Source organism: Terrapene carolina, unplaced genomic scaffold (assembly GCF_002925995.2).
Source record: "Terrapene carolina triunguis isolate 2854851 unplaced genomic scaffold, T_m_triunguis-2.0 Scaffold62, whole genome shotgun sequence".
Taxonomy (NCBI): Eukaryota; Metazoa; Chordata; order Testudines; family Emydidae; genus Terrapene; species Terrapene triunguis.
Genome location: NW_020664413.1, coordinates 57,855,477 through 57,869,935, shown reverse-complemented (window position 1 = coordinate 57,869,935; position 14,459 = coordinate 57,855,477). Strand labels below are relative to the sequence as shown.

The 14,459-nt window shown below is 39.8% G+C and overlaps 1 protein-coding gene across 4 annotated transcripts in view; it reads left to right on the top strand.

Annotated features, from left to right (window-relative positions):
- Nucleotides 1-14,459, top strand: part of RAPH1 (Ras association (RalGDS/AF-6) and pleckstrin homology domains 1) — a 157,822-nt gene that overhangs the window by 54,881 nt on the left and 88,482 nt on the right. For all 4 annotated transcript variants that reach the window (XM_024206455.2, XM_024206430.2, XM_024206439.2 and 1 more), the window contains one exon: nucleotides 11,197-11,316. In XM_024206455.2, the coding sequence (XP_024062223.1) occupies nucleotides 11,197-11,316 (120 nt within the window). The remainder of the gene's footprint in view (nucleotides 1-11,196; nucleotides 11,317-14,459) is intronic.

The following is a 14,459-nucleotide window of genomic DNA, read 5'->3' as shown; positions in this document are numbered from 1 at the left end:
ATCTTAACAACATATCTGAAGTGGTGGTGATGTTAAATCTTCATTGACTAATTAACATTTTGAATAAGAATCTATAAACCAAACAAAACAAGGTTTTAAATATTCAGATGGAAAAAATCTTATCCTCTTACTAGTTCAACGTTTAATTCCTCCCTTGTGCCACCATTTCAATAGTTCCTCCAGTTATAGGTGCCCAAGCTAGATAATACAGTATTTGACTTTATAATATAAAAAAAGCTGGAAAAATTACATAATTTGATATTAAAATATAATCAGGCATTCTTTGTACATCCTAAAGAAGTGAAAAACAGCATATGCCCAATGTTTGTCTTCCTTTTGCAAGACATCTTTAAATGTAGACTTAATGAACTATAGTTTTCTAATCTAGGTTAATGCTAAAAGTGGTTTTAAAACAATGTACTATCGTTACACATTACATTTAGTCCTTTATTAATCTGTTTTTTAAAAGTTGGCAATGGACATTATCTTTGTGGACTTGATAAATGAGGAATTTTAGCTATTAAAATTATATATTTTAATTAGTCCATAAAAAACCTAAGGGGAAAAATAACTGACAACTTGTAAACAGCCTTTTGGTTTTCACACTTGGATAACTGAAACAGTCAAAGGATTTTTATCAAACTTTCCTTAAGTTTTCACCTGGTCAGGTGAGAACAAGCCTGGAAAATTATAACCTGAAGCATAACTTTTATAAAGTTGTGTCTAAAAGTAGTGGATTTGCAGGAGACTGTTATGGGACATAATATAAAAAAGATAATTCTTGTTTATATGGTGGTTTGAATTTGAATTTTGTGACTGACAAATTATTTTGTACCATATATGTTATCTAGCTAAATTTGTGGGTAAGTAATATGCAAACACCAGGCCACATTTAGAGATTTCTTTGTCTGCGGCATCTAAAATTAAGTCACAGAACTAAAAAGTATTAATTTATCTGAACTATGTTTCTAATACTGTTTCGGATAATATGTTGAAAGGGGTACTGTTTTCTAGTATATGCTTTAAATTAAGTAGAAATCTGGTGAAAAGATTCGTTTGGAGAAGATTCCTAAGGCTGTTGTCTAACTACCCTTCTTTCAGTCTTGTCAAGAAAAATGAATGTTGAATTTTTTAATGCAAATGTCCAGGTTTCTGCTCATAAATATTCAAGCAGAGTTGTTATCCCTTCAGCTTTTAAAGATAGAACCGCTGAATATATTGTTCTTGAAGCCAGTAACAGCAAATTGTAAGAATTTTTTTTTTTACTGTTGAAAAGTTAGATGGGTTCTGAATGGCATCAGAGTCCAGTGTGTTGGAATTTATTTGGTCCCTGTGATGTGGACACTCAGTATTTAAGAAGAATAAAGTAAATATTCAAGTATACTGAAACTAATTTTGATCAGTTGCTAGAACTTTGCGAATTACTTTTGTTCAGGCCCTGGATAGCTTTCCATAGAGCAAATTTAATGTTGGCTCAGCTGTCATTAATGTTAAATCTGCTGTCTGATTTATTAGCAACAATTTTATAGCCTGAAGTCACTCAGAAACCCAGTCCACTCTTGGGAATTCAAAGTGAGAATTCAGATTCACGTTTTGGATAAACTACAGCAGAGTCTAGTTTCTCAATGATGTACTGATATTGTGAATAGAGACACATTTAAGTTTCCTTGAAGATTGATCAAGGTTTTTGGGTACTAATTGCCTGAAAACATTCCATTTTATTTGTCTGTATATATTTATATTAAATGTGGAGGGAACCCATGACCAACCAAGCAAAAAAACGGTTACAGGCACAACCTTTACACTGCATTGTGCATTAATCAGGGAATGAGAAAGTTAAAGCTGAACTGCTACCTTAATTGTGCCCTCTGTGTGTGTGTGTGGTATATGTTGATGCAATAGTTAATGATGTGATTGTGTACAAGAGAAAATCCACTTGTCTCCACAACCTTAGATACACTGGCATATCTAAAATAGTATGAGCAAAATTCAAAGATGATGGTTAAGGAACCCTGTGGAGTTAGGCACTCAATTCCTTTAGGCTCCCTTGAAAATGTCAGCCAGAATATGTATGCCCAACGGGCTGGATTTAAATAAGAGGTTGCTTATTCAAATTTATGACTTTTAAGTACTTTATGCAACATGAATGTTATTTTACCCTAGTATCTTTTACTTAATTCTTTGATTTTTTTTTTAATTGTCTTTTTAATAGAGGGAAGTCCTCAGTAACAGGCATTTAACCAGAAAAGGCCAATCAGTTAAAAAATATACATATATAGATTTAACAGAGGCTAGCTGGCCAAAGGGTGGCTCGTCTGTCAGTACTTAGTTGATACTATCTCTCTTGTTTGTAGGCACTGAGGTATCACCATTTTTATAGTGCTTATTACAGTAGCATGTGGATTATTTTAAAAAACAACATACCACTTGTGGCTAATCATGGGCCTTCTGCCTTTTGAATGTATTGCAGGGTTGTTTTTTGTTTTCTATTCTGTCACCAGTGGTAACTGTATGATAGGAGACTTCCCAAATAAGTATAGTGTAGATCAGTGGTTCTCAGCCAGCGGTACATGTACCCCGGTGGTATGCAGAGGTCTTCCGGGGGGGTACATTAACTCATCTAGATATTTACCTAGTTTTATAACAGGCTGCATAAAAAAACACCAGTGAAGTCAGTACACAAACTAAAATGTCATACAATTACTTGTTTATACTGCTCTATATATTATACACTGAAATGTAAGTACAATATTTATATTCCAATTGATTTATTTTATAATTATATGGTAAAAATGAGAAAGTAAGCAATTTTTCAGTAATAGTGTGCTGTGACACTGTTGTATTTTTGTGTATGATTTTGTAAGCAAGTCGTTTTTAAGTGAGGGAAACATGGGGGTATGCAAGACACATCAGACTTCTGAAAGGGGTACTGCAGTCTGGAAAGGTTGAGAACCACTGGTGTAGACAAGTCCTTAGGGTCTGATTCTGAAAATACTTTTTACTGTTCATGGTCCCTTTAACGTGCGTCATGATACCCAGAATCACTAATAATTTCTGTCCAAAATTTTTCTGGTTCCCAGAAGCAAGCAAATTCTGACTTGTTGTGCACAATATGGCAAGTTGAGTCCAAGACCTTGATCCTGCATTGTACTCTATATGAGTAGACTGGGCCATATCTACACTAGCACTTTGTCGGCAACACTTGTTACTCAGCGGTGTCCATTATCAGCAGTGGGGTTTGTGCTAAGAATATTCACCTTCCAGGGCCAGTGAGTGAGTGAGTTTAAATCTAAATGAGATGAGACATTTGATCATCTTAGTGTGCTTTTTGGGAACAGACACTGACTTATAGAAATACAGCTGATGTTAGGATAGCTTGGGTGGGGCTGCAAAGGAGCTGGCAGACAGCACAGAATTTTAGTACCAGGCTTCCTGATGTAAAACAGTACTGTGCTTGTAAAAGCTTTCCTTGGGCTGCTAAATTTTATCTACTGAGTAAATAGAATTAGGGCAAAGTGTCTGATGCCAGGTTAAAATAATTAGAGGAGCAGTTTGCAGCATGGGGGATACTATTTCCTTTAGATCAGGTCTTCATAAACATGCCGTAATAATTACTAGATACTCTCTTCTGCTGGAAGAATAAACTATGAAAAATGCTACTGAATAAATTAATTGCAAAATACAGTTTGTTACCCTTCTTTTGCTGCCCACTATACTGTAAGGGAGGAAGATGCTAGCCACGTAAAACCTCTGTAAATGTGAAGTACTGCCTACATTATTTCATAATTTCCATATATTTGATCATTCTACATCAGTCTGATTTCCCAAGGTTTTTGTGTATGTAGAGTTGTGTGTTACATACCCATATAAAAGGCACCAAATACCTTAGCAAATACCTTAGCCTCCAAATTTAATCTTATTTTAGTTTTTTTTTTTTAAAGGTATTTACCAAACTTAATAGGAATAGAAATGTGTTAATGCTCAAATGTAATAGCATTGTTAAAGATACACTATCAATTTAAGTAACAGTTTTGTGTTATTTTTTAACCAACTTTTATTCCAAGTAAACACCTAAGATTACTAAGACAAACTGGAGAAAAAAGTTCTTGTTTAAATGTTTTTGTGCATGACAGCATTTTGTATAAAGTTAGTATCTTTACCCCTGTGTAGTCAGTGAGTCTCCCCTGTCTGTCTGTCTGTCTTTCATACGACATCAAGGGAAGAGGAACATAGCCCCCAAACTCCCCCATATCTGATTGTTTAAATCACAGAAATTGGAAGGGAGACTTAAGGGCACAGCTGTAGTACCTGAAATTACTGCTAACTTGAATCTAAAGTAAAAAAGTTAACAGCATCCCTATGTTTAAAAACAGTACATTCTTTGGGACAGAGGACTTTGTGTGTGCATGTGCGTGTGGGTGTACAGCACTTAGCAATACTTTAGGGAGCTCAAAAATAATTTATATATATTAAAAAAAAAAAAAAAAAAAAAAAGGTGGTGGCATGAGAACCGGAAAATGAAACTGATCCATTTCACTAGCCAAGTAAAATGATATGGGGAAAAATAAAACAAGAATGAAAAGTATTTTTTTTTAAAAATCTTAGTTTTATAATTTGAAATGTTGTACAAAAAATCAACTTTTTTTAGATATGATTGATTTGAATAGTTTCTCTCAAACAAAATCTCACTTTTTATTGGCCACAGTAAATATCCTTCTCTAATACAGTAAATACAATATCTTCCCCCTTAGAGAGACAGGATGGGTGGGAGATAATGTCTTTCATTGGACCAACTACTGTTGGTGAAAGAGACAAACTTTTGAGCTTCCACGGAGCTCTTCTTCAAAAGCTTGTCCTTTTCACCAACACAGCTTACAGCAGCACTGCAAATATGTTCCCCAGGTTGCTTATGCCCTTTGATTGAACGTAGATGTAGTAGTCCTACATCTTATTAGTTGTATTTCAGTATTTGTAACAGTTCAAACCATAACTTTATTTCTCTAAAAGTTAGTATTTAAGAATTTTGTAACAAGATTAAAATTTATGCTATTTTTGAACTAAAAATAACTAGTACCTTTTAGTTAATTTATGTTGCAATTTGCAACATATTTCAAGATTTGGCCAAATCAAGCCATACAGCACATCCTTTTTTTATTTTATTATTTATTTATTTATTTATTTATCTATTTCTTGTTTCACTTCTTTGGGAGAGAAGCCTTCTTTTCCAGGTTTATGCCTCTCTCTTCTCCCCACCAAACTCCTCAGAGTGCTTGTTGGGCTTCTTCAGCCCTGATCTGTTCCTCTCCATTGTATGCTCTATTCTCAGTTCATCACTTGTGCTGCTCGTCTTTTCCTCCTGGAAATTTTAAACCTCTTTTTAATTTTGCATTTTGGAATGAATGCAGGATTTACTGGTGGAGGTCTTGGGTGTTTTGAGGAGTGGTGGAATTGTAGAGGGAATTGGTTGCAATGATGCTGACCTTGCAGCTTGGAGAACTTACTAGGGGGAAAGGAGAGCCACAGAAAATTAGTAAATAGGTTTGGATACTTAAGCTACTTACTAAATTATTTATGAGCCACTAAATCAGATGTTAGATAAACAGGTTTCCATTGCATTTCAGAGCTTTGGCCTTTTCTGAATAGACTTATTCTTTTTTACAGTTGTCAGATCAAATATATAGCTGCAGTGGTTTAATGTAAAACAATCTATCTATGGTTGGATGCTTCTTGTAAAAGTTAAAATTATATGCTTGTCTCATGAGACCAACTGAACCATGCTTGTATATTAAGGTGAGTGAGATGCCCAGAGGTGGAATGTTTAGAAATTGCCAGTACCTATTTAATAATAATGAATCTTGATGGATGGATAGTTAATCTTTGGAATATGTAGAAGGTTAAACCTTCCTTCCTGTGTGATGGTCACCATAACCTCATTGATTTTTACATAAAAGAGGTTGGGAATGAAATCTTACAGCTGTATCTGTCTCTTTCAGGGAAAGGTTTTCTTTTGTTTCTTCATGCAGTGAGCATACAGTGTATTATAACATTGCTGAAGAAATCTGGAGAGCATCCAATATTTAAACTCTGATGGGATGTATTGCTGGCATTCTCTGTGGCTCATTTAAGCAGCGTTTCTGTTTACAGATGTGTAGAGTCAGCTATTTGTAATGCAGTGAGACTGCATTTCCGGTGGATTGAGTGATGTTGCTTAACTGTGGTCAGCTGAATTCCTTGGACTAGAGAGTTGAATTCTTTTAGTGCAAAGTCTGTTGCTGGCAATGAACACGTGTTCAAGGGTTAGCATGAAAGAATGTAATGTGGCATGTTAGACGTCACTATGGACTTCGTGTTAGCGCTCTAGCTTTTTGGGTGCTTTGTACTGATCTTGTAAATGGCAGGGGCAATGTCACTTTAGAAGAACGGGTTCTTAAATATATTAATAAAAAAAATCCTTGCTTTTGTCTCTTCTCATCATAAGGATGAAAACTGTAGTGGTCCTACACGCGTTCTTGGGTTGTGTAACTATACTTTCTATGTGTTAGGTGCTGGTATCATTCAAATGGTCTGACACAATAGTATTACGTTGACTCACTTTTAATTTCAAACCCAGTTATAGAAATCCTTTTCCATATTTTGTTTTGTGGTGTAATGAGAACACTTACAATATATGTTCAGTAATTGTCACCACCTGTGTGTATTACAGGGGAGCTGGTATAGAATCGTATATTTAGGTTGCCTACCAGTTTCCTTTCTAAAAGATTCTTGTGGTGTGTTTTTTTGTTTGTTTTTTTGTTTGTTTTTTTTTTTTTAAGAACATATAACACCTCTACTGTTAGTAGCAGACCTTTAATCATAGGTGCCAATTCCATGGGTGCTCCGGGGCTGAAGCACCCACGGAAAACCCACTGACAGACCTGTGGATCAGTGCCTCCCCCTCTCCTCCAGCGCCTTCCACCTGCCTGAGGCCCTGCTGATCAGCTCTGCACCCCCCTCCCCAGTGCCTCCCACCTGCCGCGGATCAACTGTTCAATGGTGTACAGGAGGCACTGGGGAGAGAGGCGGGAAGGGGCAGAGCAGGAGTGGAAGAGGTGGGGAGGAGGTGGGGGCTTGGGGAAAGGGGTGGAATGGGGACGGGCCTGGGGTGGAGCAAGGGCTGGAAGGGGTGCGGGTGGGGGCTTGGAGGAAGGGGTGGAGTGGGGGCAGGGTCTGGTGCGGAGCGAGGGTCGAGCATCCCCCGGGACCTTAGTAATTTGGTGCCTCTGCCTTTGATACTTGGCTTGGAGAGAGCCTTATGACTAAAGAAGTGTCTTTTCTTTTGTCCTATGAAACTAAATTCAGATTCAGCAGAATTATAAACTGTTAAAAATCACCATTTCCTTTCACTCACTTGCATTTCCTTTGAAAAATTTGCATGCATGCCAAAATAAGTAAATATAAACATTTTGAAGAGCTGGGCCACTGTCAGGAGGTTCAGAAACTATACGTTCTCTCACCTGCTCAGGTAGAAGGGAGACTATCATTGCCTACTGATATTTTGTGCTTGTCAACTGCTGCCATTGGCTAAGCGGCTGATGAAGGCCAAAATTATTCAAATCTGGGTACCTAAAGTTAGGTTTCTAAATCTGTATTTAGAATCTTTAATAAGAAGTGGCCTGATTTTCAAATATAATGAGCTCCCAGTGATTTAGTAGCAGCCGGAGTTGCTCTTTGCCTCTAAATAGAAGTGGCCTATTGTTTTTCAGTTGCCTAAATATGAGATTAGGAGCCTAACTTCAAGGACCCACACTTAAAAATTATTGCTTTGGCCTGTTTCCTTTTAATTTTTAAAAAAATGTTTATGAATTACCAGTTAACATTAAGAAATGGATTGCAGTAACTGTTGTGACCAAAAGGATTACTTTGAGAGAATTGAAATCTTCAATTTCTCCCTCATACATAGACTGACTGAGTGAGCTCTCTGCTACTGTATTAATGGGGAAAAAATTGCTCTAATAGAAGTGCTTGGGGAAAAAATACAAGGATGTCTAGTCACACATGAAACTATTTCATACCTTTGCAGTTTAGTGTGTATTAGTCCCCAATACTTGTAGACTATGTTCTCAGTTATTTAGCTATTTAATGACTTTAATAATTAATGCACTGCATCACCTTTATGGGTTTTTTTCAGGATTTTGCAAATAATGAACGTTGAAGTTTATTATTTGTATGCTATTTCCACTTTGTGTATGTATAGATGTTTTGTTATATACTTATATAAAATAAGTGCTTATTTTTCTATTTGCTGTTGGATAGTATATTGGTTTTGCTTTTTGAAGGCTTTGGAAGTACATCTGTTCGCGAATGCTGCATGCCATTTCTTGTGGGTAACACATGGCTGCCTTTGCGGTATGAAAAAACATGGTCTAAGTCAGGGGTTGGCAACCTTCGGCACGTGGCCCATCAGTGTAATCCGCTGGCAGGCCACGAGACATTTTGCCTACTTTGACCGTCCACAGGCGCAGCTCCCAGTAGCTGCAGTTCGCCTCTCCCAGCCAATGGGAGCTGTGGGAAGGGGCGGCCAGCACGTTCCTGCAGCCCGCGGCTTCCTGCAGCTCCCATTGGCCGGGAAGGCGAACCGCGGCCACTGGGAGCTGCGGGAGGCCGTGCCTGTGGACGGCCAATGTAAACAAAATGTCTCGCAGCCCACGAGCAGATTACCCTGATGGGCTGCGTGCCGAAGGTTGCCAACCCCTGGTCTAAGGTCTTCAAACAGCAAATTGTAAAATAATTTCAGTAATTTTAAACCAGGTCTTTGCACTTCCTGAAAATGTCAGCAATTTCTCCAAAATAAGGAGATGTAAGCTGTCTTCAACCTTAAAAACAAAACAAGAAAAACCCCTGGGATATAGCCTTGGAGTAAGAGGAGAAGGAAATAGATAATAAGCCAATAGTGTTCCCATTGAAATTAACAGCTAAACTCCTGTTGACTTCAGTGGGAGCAGGCTTAGCCTTAAGTCAGCATCCCCCAACTTGAACAGTATTTCAACCAAATACTGTAGTACTAATTGTGTTAAATTTTCTTTTTTCCTTTTTTGGAATCTATGTAACAGCAGAGAAATGCAACTATGCTGGACTCTGTTATCATGATGGTATGTTTTACAGCAAAGACGTCAGTGCATTCTATCTCAAAAACTGAGGCCAAAAGTGAGCTAAACTGGCATGGGACAAAATTTACTCATTCCGTAAATCCCCTACACCTAGGTGTTACTCTCAACCGCACACCCTCCTTTGGAGCCCACATTGAGAAAACTAAACCCAAGGTTCGCATATGACACGACATTCTTGGCAAGCTTGTTACATCAAAGTAGGGTGCAGACCCCTCCACTCTGCGATCATCACCACTGGCACTTTGCTACTCCATTCCTGAATATACCTGTGCAGTGTGGGCAGAATCCCTTTCATGGAAGAAGCTAGAACCTGTATTTACCACTGGCTGCCTCTATATTACAGGATGTCTTAAGCCTATTCATGTCAACAGCCTCTACATCCTCACAGGTATTGCTCCTCCTGATATATGTGAGGAAGTTGCTAGTACAGTAGCACACACAAAGCCTTGCACAGATCCAGGACATCCGCTATATGATATAACATCAACCTGAATCAACTGAAGTCGCACCGTTAAACCGCTGACATTGTCACCCAAATAGACAAGGGTTCAGTTATTGAAAACAAGAGTAGAGAACGGCCTGTGCACACCGACTCCTACCAGTCGATCACCTACCCGATGCAGATCAACCCTGGACTTTATGGCACTGCCATAATGGATTCCACACTCAAGTTGGCCAGTCTGGAGATGCAATGATCAAGTGGGTCTTCATCAGTGGCCCCAATACCAGTGACTGTGGCAGATACTTCATATTTTGAGGCTATCTCCTGCCATGCCACCTGTTTGAGCATGAATGATCTTCATGTGACTTGGTGGAGTGCAATGATCGAGCAATCACGTGCATGGATGTGGCAGGAAGCAGTGTAAGGACACGGCAAAAAGATGTGATTTTTACATATAAAAAATCACTGTAATATCAGAAGAGGACCTACTTGGGAAAAGCTCCCCCTCCTCTTCACCCAAGGGATTGTTTTCCAAACCTCTGATCATGACCTAAAGTAGCAGAGACACTAACTGCTGTGAAGGAGCTCTCTGGAAGTTTATATCTTCACTTTTATCAGGAGGCAGGACCAGAACCTGGAATTCCTTCATGCTACTTCGTCCTTTGCTCATTATCCGCAGAGAAGAATAGAGCTGATGATTTCATATCCTGCTTCCATCTTTGCCTTTATCCATTGTGCCTCTTATACGCTTTGTGCTACCATGCTTTCTTGATTAGCATCTTTTCTAAATACTCATTGACTTTGCAGTGCCCAAAAGAAGCAAGTTAGGAATAATAATAAAAAAAATCCCCCCCCCCCAAGTTATTCCTGCCTGCTGGGTTTCTTAGTGAGTTCTATGTTCTCTTTATCTGTTTTTTACATTGTAAACTGTTTGAGGAGGGGACTTTCGTTACTATTGTATGCCAGGTGCTCAGCTGGTGTAAACTGGGGTAGCTGCTAATCTGGCCGTGTCTGTTACAAATCCAAGCACCTCAGTGGTTAACAAATAAATAGTAATGGTTCCCTTGAAATGCCGGGTTGATTACAGTTGTAACATTTTGAACCAGAATATGGTAGCAAGAAATGTCAGTCTTAGGAGGAAAAAAGCAACTAAAATGCACAGGAGTGAGACGGAACATTTACTCCAGTTCATTTTACATGGGGTTCCAATCTAAGCATGTTTACTGAGCGGATTATATTGTATATTAATATGTCTCTGTTTCAGCCTTGTGAGAGTAAAAACAGAAACTACATTTACTTAATGCAGAAAATTTATCAAACTTAATACTATCTTACAAAAAGTTTACCTGTTGCATAGGTTTCAGTAGCTTCTCAGAAATATCTGAGATTCAAACGTCTACTTAGTAGTACAATTTTTCCATGATTTTGGTCAGTGATGGCATTTCCCAGTGTAGTGATGTCATTTGTAGATAGACATTTAATAAGATTCTTGAACTCCAGTCCTGCAGAATGTTCCCAAATAGTTTATTGCAATCCTCCAAAGAGACCTTGTTGCTGCTTTGTAAAAGTTGAGTGTAAATTGACTGGTATATTTCTTTTGTGTTTCAGATGGAGCAATTATCAGATGAAGAACTTGATCATGGTGCAGAAGAAGATAGTGATAAGGAAGACCAAGATCTGGACAAGATGTTTGGACAATGGCTTGGGGAGCTGGACAAACTCACACAGGTCAGGGACGCTTTTGAATACAAGGGTCATATATTTCCATAAGTAATTGGCACCAATGTTACATATTAATTTTTAATGTCTCAATATTTTCTTAGAGTATGTGTCAACATGAATCCCACTATAGGGAGCACATGCACCTCATGTGCATGAGATTGGAGTCTTTTTTGAAAAGTGGTGTCTGTTGGGTCTGCACATGTGCTCTGAGTCTCTTTATGCTCCTGTGTAAGGGCATAAAGGGCAGAGTGGCTGCAACCCGCCCTTAGTACTCTTACCATCCGCTGCAGCAAGACTGCACCTAGTGAGTGTCCAACCCTTTATTCTACTTACAGACTTTGAAACTGGTTGTTCAACCAGCTGTGTGGAGAAATCTTCATATTGGCATTCTGAACAGAAGAAGCAACCCATTCACTCAAGGGCCACGCTGTGGCCCCTGGGAATCTACACACTGGCTGCCTCTAGGAAACCACAAAAGTACCAGCAGAGGCAGAGGACACTGACCTATTCTCAGAGTCCACAGCTGGAGTTACCCACAAAGAAAGAGATCCAGGGGATGCTTCTCTCTCCCTTTAGGCAACCCAGATCCCTCTCAGAGATGGCAGATTTGATAGCTCATGTGACTCTTGAGACTCCCAATCTGGAGCCTGCCCTCACCTTCGGGAAGCCCTTTCCACCAGGCCTGGGCAGCTTTTCACAGCCAACAAATGTGCATAAGGGCCCAAGACTACCCTATACATTTCCACTCCTTAAACACTACCCACCTCCCTTCCCTATCCCTTTTCAGGGACTCTCCTCATGAGAGCCTGTTACAGACAGAAGGGGCCTCGTTACTTCATCGAGGAGCCATAGAAGAGGTAAATGTGGAGAACAGGGAAGGAGGCTTCTTCTGTTCCAATTATTTCCTTATCCCGAATTAAAAAGGGGATCTTTGTCCTATCCTAGACCTGACAAGACTGAACAAATACATCATGCTGCTTCAGATTCAGAATGGTGGTAATGGTTGCCTTCATCATCCTATCTCCTCAGACTCAAGACTGGTGTGTGCCTCTGAACTTGTAGGATGCATACTTCCATATCGCCATCCACCCGGCTACAGGAAGTACCTAAGATTCACAATGGGGCCCAATCATTATCATTCAGAGTCTCCACAAAGTACCTAGAGGTAGTAGCGACATATCTCAGAAGGAAGGTCATTCATGTTTACCCTTACCTGGACAATTGGCTGAACAAGGGCAGATCTCACCAGGAAACTGCAGCACGTTTGTAATATGCCCTCTCCCTGTTCTCTCGGCTAGGCCTTCTGGTGAACTCCAAAAAAATAGGTTCTTATCCCATCACAGCTAATAGAGTTCATAGGAGCCTTGATCAACTTCTGGTTAGTGAGAGCGTACCTTCCCAAAGTCAGGGTTCTTGTTGATGCAGTCACTATTAATTCAGATAGACTCAAACCCAGCTACCATGGACCAAGGATGTCTGGGACTGCTGGGCTATATGTCATTGTGCACATTCCTGACTTTGCTTGCCAGACTTCACCTGAGGCCTCTTCAACTCTAGCTCAGGTCGGTCTATACTCCAGATAAACACCAAATGAGCAAGAAGGTGGTGGTTACACTTCACATCATTGCAGAAGCGAAGTGGTGGAACCCAAAAACATGCGTGGAGGGCTACCATTCTCTTCTGCCTCCCCAACAATGATTTTAATCACAGATCAGGGATAAGTAGGGGTGCCCACCTGGACCATCAACAAATGCAAGGCACGTCAGTGTCCTGGGGCTCAGAGCCATTATGTTAGCCTGCACATCCTTCCTACCCGTTCGTCAAAGCTCCACAGTGCAGCTCTTGACAAACAATAAGTCTGCAATGGACTATGTAAACAAAGAAGTACACACTCTTCTCCCTGCTGTCTATAGGCAATCAAGCTCTGGATATGGTGCTACCAACAGCAGTTAATTCTGCTAGCTCTTCACCTCCCAGGAGTCAGCAACACTCTGGCAAATGTCTGAGGAGACTGTGTTACCACTCACGAGTGGTCACTGTGGAGATCCATCATGGATGAGATGTTCCTTCATTGGGGACCCTGTGATACTTGTTTGCCACCAATGTCAGGTGCCAGAACTTTTGTTTCAGAGGAGGTATGAGCTTGAAGTTGTTACCAAATGCCTTCCTTCTGTAGTGGTCCCAAAGCCTTCTCAATGCCTTTCCACTGGTTTCCTTTGATCTTTATGATAGTATCCAAAATAAAACACGACAAAGCAATGATCATTCTCATGACTGCCTACTGGCAGAGGCAGTTTGGTTGACAGGCCTTCTACAAATGTTCAGTCATCTGCCTGTCCAGCTCTCAGGTTGCTTGGATCTGATCTCACAGCACCCCTGCCAGATACTCTGTGACTCAGTCACTGCTTGCATGCCTTTGGGCTGACTGAAAACTGCAGACAGAGACTGCTCCCTCGGGGTCCAAGAGTTCCTGATACAGAGCAAGACAACATTGACCAGAAAGACTTACTCATCTACATAGAAGAGGGTTTCGGTATGGGCAGCCAAATATGGTCTGGACTCAGTCCAGGCATTGTTACTGAAGATCCTGTACTACTTAAAACAAGCTGGCATTTTGTTCACCTCTATCCAGGTCCACCTCACAGCAATTTCATCTTGCCATCTGCCTGTATGGTTGTGCTCAGTCTTTTATGTGCTGTTCTACATATTTTATAAATGATCTGAAAAAGGGGGTAAACAGTGAGGTGGCAATGTTTGCAGATGCTACTAAATTACACATGATAGTTAAGTCCAAAACTGACTGCGAAGAGTTACAAAGGGATCTCACAAAACTGGGTGACTGGACAACAAAATAGAAGATGAAATTCATCTTCGATAGTACAAAGTAATGCACATTGGAAAAAATAATCCCAACTGTACATACAAAATGATGTTGTCTAAATTAGCTGTTACCACTCAAGAAGGAGATCCTGGAGTCATCCTGGGTAGTTCTCTGAAAATGTGCAGCGGCAGTCAAAAAAAAGCTAACAATGTTAGGAACCATTAGGAAAGTGAGAGATAAGATGATGGAAAATGTCATCATGCCACAATGTAAATCTATGGTATGCCCACACCTTGAGTAGTGTGTGCAGTTCTGGTAACCCCATCTC